The 4,946-nt window shown below is 57.4% G+C and overlaps 1 protein-coding gene across 1 annotated transcript in view; it reads left to right on the forward strand.

Annotated features, from left to right (window-relative positions):
- RPS19 (ribosomal protein S19) overlaps window positions 1-4,409 on the forward strand; it is a 7,927-nt gene extending 3,518 nt beyond the window's left edge. Inside the window, exons 4-6 of the mRNA XM_010862994.1 lie at window positions 2,719-2,902; window positions 3,423-3,477; window positions 4,344-4,409. Of these exons, the coding sequence (XP_010861296.1) occupies window positions 2,719-2,902; window positions 3,423-3,477; window positions 4,344-4,370 (266 nt within the window). The 3' untranslated portion in view covers window positions 4,371-4,409. The remainder of the gene's footprint in view (window positions 1-2,718; window positions 2,903-3,422; window positions 3,478-4,343) is intronic.
- Window positions 4,410-4,946: the final 537 nt, after the last annotated feature.

Below are 4,946 nucleotides of genomic sequence, written 5' to 3' on the forward strand. Positions count from 1 at the left end.
CAGGCTCTGGGCAGTGAGCACAGAGTCCTAACCCCTGGACTGCCAGAGAATTCCCACTGAATTGTAAGGTGGAGGCCAGTCCCAGTCTGAGCGGTTTCCTTTTCCCGCCTTAGGATTCAGTGGGTCAGGATGGAGCCATGAATGTGAAATTAACACAGGCTGTTGGTTTGCTAGGCTGTGAAGACTTGTTTGGTCTGCCGTTTGCCAAGTGGAGTATGACCTGCCCCCTCATCCACTTTGGGGCCCAACAAGACACCTAGCTGGGGTTTGGGGGTGCTGCGTGGTTCCTCCTACAGTTTGAGGCAGGAGTGACTCCTCATCTGGGTCTCCTAAAGGGAGCAGAAGGATGCCTTTGGAGGGGCTGAAGGAAAAGCCATTTGTGGCAGCACCTCGTTCATTGAGGCCATCATAAACACCATTGGGGTGGCCTGGATTTGTGCCCTTACAGCTCTCCTTCAGGAGGAGGGGCTGGGGCCTCGGCCTAGGTCTGAAGGGCTGAGGAGAGGAGGTAAAAGGAGTCAGTGTTTCTGTAGAACTCAATATTTTGACTGTTAATTCCAATTTGTGAAGTTAATACTCCTGCTCTCCCTTGTAACGGGTCAGAAAAATAACCTGCACAAACTGCTGTGATGTGGGGGGGACCTGGTACCTGCCACACCAGGTGGTCGGGGCAGGAGGCCATTGCCATGCCACTTGGCTTATGGGAGTTAGTTCCTCGACCAGGGGTTGAACTCAGGCCCTTGGCAGTGAGAAAGCAGGATCCTAACCGCTGGACCACCAGGGATGTCCCCCACACCTGCTAGTTGTAGTGGTGTTAAGTTGGGCTTTGTTGGGAGTTTGTTCTCTCCCTTTCGCTGCTGGGACTGGAGTACATTGTCCCCCTGAGTACCATGCCACTGACCACTAGACATGGGTGGGCTGTGTCACAGCTGATGTGGAGCCATGTTGGGATTCAAACTCCAGCTATGAGGCACTCACCCCTTTCCGTGGTGAGATTGGGCTGAGTGCTGTCCTGCTTCGGCAAAATTCACGTCTAGTGTGCAGCCTCTTCTGGGTGTTGGTGAAATTGGGGGTGTTCATCTTAACCCTTCTGTGGGGTTCTCATGCCTTCCATAGCCCAAGTGGAGAGCGGGTCTCCACATGGAACCAGGGCATGGCCAGACAGGTGTCGGTGGCGGGGGAGGTGGCCACTGGGCATCTGCACTGGTCTTGAAGGCCATTTTTCCATGAGGTTACTCCCCTGGCAGAAAGGTTGAGGGAAGGGGGCATCTTATAAGAGGTGAGTCTTTTGATCCTGGCAGTGGGTAGGCTGCTTGATGCCTGGAAGAGGGTCAGAACCCTGGTATAGAGGATGGCATGACTTCCCTGGTAGCTCAGACAGTAAAGCATCTGCCCACAATGCGGGAGACCTATGTTCAATCCCTGGATTGGGAAGATCCCCTGGAGAAGAAAATGTCAACCCACTCCAGTATTCTTACCTGGAAAATTCCATGGATGGAGAAGCCTGGTAGGCTACAGTCGATGGAATTGCAAAGAGTCGGACACGACTGAACGACTTCACTGGCATCTGTAGGCAGGTGGTCACAGTGCAAATCATGGGGACAGAGAGAACCAAGGAGAGTGATGTAAAGGGAGCAGGGCCAGAGGCAGTGATACCAGGGAGAGGCTGCTCAGTGGTCCTGGTGAAGTGGCCCGTGATAGGCCCCTGTAGCCTGTGTCCGCATCTGGAGGCGGGCCGACAATGGGCTGTGTGCAGGAACTGCCCTGGGAGGGGCAGCTGGAGGGGAGGAGGAGCCCACCCCAGCTCTTGACACAGGAGGGTCGTGGACATGGTCCAGTGCCCTGTGACTCTTGGCAGCAAGTCATTATTGAGAAAATAACTTCTGACTCATTTTCAGGACCTGGGAGAATCTTAACGTGCGGGGATCTGGAGTTTCTACCCTTGAGCTTTCATCCAAGTGGGGCCATGTGGTGGCCAGCATCTGGGCCCCAGCTCTTTCAAACCTCAGTGGCTCCCTGAGGTAGAAAACCAGAAGCATCTGCAGGGCTGTCTGTCCCTCCAGAGCAGCCACACTATCAGGCTGGCTCCAGAGGCCATCTTAGTACTCACAGGAGAGAGCGTAAAAGCAGGTGGCACAGGGCCTGGCGTTCCAGTTGAACAGGAGAGATTTCCAAGGAGACTGGCCAGGGGACTTGCCCGAGCCAGTCTAGGGGTAGAAACCCCAGTCCACAGAGCAGGTTGACGTACCTTCCAGGTTGGGATTGTCCATGGCGTTAGGATGTCAGCACCGCTGCCATGGTGAACCCGAGCTCTTCAGGGCAGGCCTGGGACAGGGGGCAATCGGTAGGTCCTTTCTACAACTCTCCAGCCCTGCAGAGTTCCCAGACAGCTGGTTGTGGATGGCCATGGCTTAGACGTTTGCTGGGCTCTGTCCGTGAAACCTCAGGTGCGCCTCACCACTTGGCCAGGGCAGTCACAGCTAAGAAAGTCCCGAGGGCAGCAGGAAATGCCTGGTCACATGGCTGCGACAGTCCCTCCACTGCCGGTCCCCCCAGGCTCCTGAACTAGGGGCAGTGGAGCCTTGTGTGCGTTCTCCTGTTCTCCGTTTCCCCGACTGTAAGATGGTGAGACTCTGCTCCCTGTGGAATTCAGTGTGTGACTCTGAGCACGGCCTGTGCCTGAGAAAGGTTCTCAAGCCTCCCTTCTCTCCCACCCAGCTTCCACGGCACGGCACCTGTACCTCCGGGGTGGCGCTGGGGTTGGCTCCATGACCAAGATCTATGGGGGGCGCCAGAGGAACGGCGTCATGCCCAGCCACTTCAGCAGAGGCTCCAAGAGCGTGGCCCGGCGGGTCCTCCAAGCCCTGGAGGGGCTGAAAATGGTGGAAAAGGACCAAGATGGGTAAGCCAGCGAGGGGAAGCTGGGCACGTGAGGGTGCTTGGGGCCAGATCCCCAGTGGTGCCTGAATGGAGGACCATCCTCCTCTGCCCGTCAGGGAGGTGTCAGGTGTGTCCTGGCCCTCGGGCAGGCAGGGGGTTCAGAAGAGTGAGCAGCCGAGGGGCCTCGCCCCGACCTCTCTGGCTGACTACTCCAGGCTCCAGGAAGGTAATTTAGCGACTGTCTGCTTTCATTAGCCTGCTCGTTAACTTTTCCCAATTGATTTTTCGGGGCTTTTGATCTATTGCTTGCAGAAACGACACCCCATCAGCTCAGGATGAGGGGGGGTTCCCATTGCAGCCTCCAGCTTGTTAGAAAGCAGCCGACTGGGGACCTGAGTGGGACTTGGCTGGCGTCATGAGGTCCTGCGGCCAGGCGCCTCCTTGGGAAGCCTGACTTGTGTCCAGGAGAGGCCTGGCCTGGGCCAGGGATGCTGGTGCGAGTCCGCGCTCACCTGGGCCTGTGTGACCCTTCTCTCCCACAGGGGCCGCAAACTGACGCCTCAGGGACAGAGAGATCTGGACAGAATCGCTGGACAGGTGAGTGGGGACTTCAGTCACCACCCAGGGGCCTCTGGAGCCTGGATTTTGACAGTTTCCTCCTCTGGAGGGTACAGCCAGGGAAGCAGGGGTGCAGGAGAAAGAACGTTTCTAACAGACTTCCCTTCATGGGGGCTGGGAGACAGGTTGGAATGCAGGGCCCTGGGTGAAGGGAGCCCTGGGCCTGGGTGCAGCCAGCTGGGTCTCATCTGCAGGGCACGTTCCCTCGCAGGCCAGTCTGTCTCCCCAGGTCAGCCTTCTAATTCTGACTGCAGGGTTTCTTCCTTACTCCTGATAAGGGGCATCAGGCAGGGTGCCCAGAACCTGGCCTCCGTGTGGAGGCCGACTGACTAGGCACCCTGGGCCAGTCTCCCTGTCTGGGGTAGTGCTCTCAGCCACCTCACAAGGTAGTGGCGAGGATTCCTGAGCTGCAGCAGCAGGAGCCCCGGGGCCTGGCATGAAGCTGTTGGTTTTCTTCTTTGTGTGTTGTTGACTTAGGCCCCCTGGGAGCCTTGGACTGTGGAGTCCCTTAGTTTCTCAGTGGCAGACAAGAGTGGCATATTCAGCCGTCTGGGAGCGGGAGGTGGCCTGGCAGGCGGTAGGGACAGTGCAGGGCCTGGCACCAGCAGCAGTGTGGATTGGGTTAATGGGCAGAGGTCAGAATCATACTACAGTGCTCTCGTGAGTCCCGGTTTCTGCTTCTGTAAAAGGGGGAAGTGCCCGAGGCTGTGAGCCTCTGGTGAGATCAATACATAGGAAACCACAAATCAGGAGGCCTGGTACCCCCTGGTTAGTGGGGAGCTTTGGTGAAGTGCCCCAGCACAGGGCCACAGCTGATCGTAACTATTTGTCTATCTTTCCCACAGGTGGCAGCTGCCAACAAGAAGCATTAGAACAAATGATGCTGGGTTAATAAATTGCCTCGTTCGTAACCCCGGTCTGGGTCTCCTGTTTTGGGGGGTGGGGCAGGAGGACGGAGTGCTTCCCTTCCCTTGTCAAAGAGGCGCCAGGGGCTTCCTGGATCGCTGTAGTACTCAGCAGCCCCAGAAGCCTGAGGCCTGGCTTCCAGATTCAAACGGGTTCTACCCCAAGTGGGCAAGGTGCTGGTGCGCGACCCAGGGCCTTTGCGTGTCCGCAGAGCAAGTCTCCAGAAAAAGAAACTGAAAGTTCAAGCAGTGGCCCTGCTGGAGCAAAGCAGGAGGGGCCCTGGGGCTCAAGTGCTGCTTCCCTGGAAGGAAGTGGGCAGGGGCAGCCGCCCTCACTCCGGGCGGTCCTTGTGTGCCTTCCGCCCAAGGTTTTGACCTCTGCCTCTGTGCACTTCCTTTCCCTGATCTACTTGGGATCCCTAGCCTGGGCCCTGCTATACCCCCTTCAACCAGGGGAAGCTGCAGCATGGACCCAGTTGGGACCAGGGTGCTAACTTCCTTCCCCAGGGGAGGGATGTAACACCTGCACAGAGGCTGTGGTCT

The sequence above is a fragment of the Bison bison genome, unplaced genomic scaffold (assembly GCF_000754665.1).
Source record: "Bison bison bison isolate TAMUID 2011002044 unplaced genomic scaffold, Bison_UMD1.0 scf7180017858349, whole genome shotgun sequence".
NCBI classification, from domain to species: domain Eukaryota; kingdom Metazoa; phylum Chordata; class Mammalia; order Artiodactyla; family Bovidae; genus Bison; species Bison bison.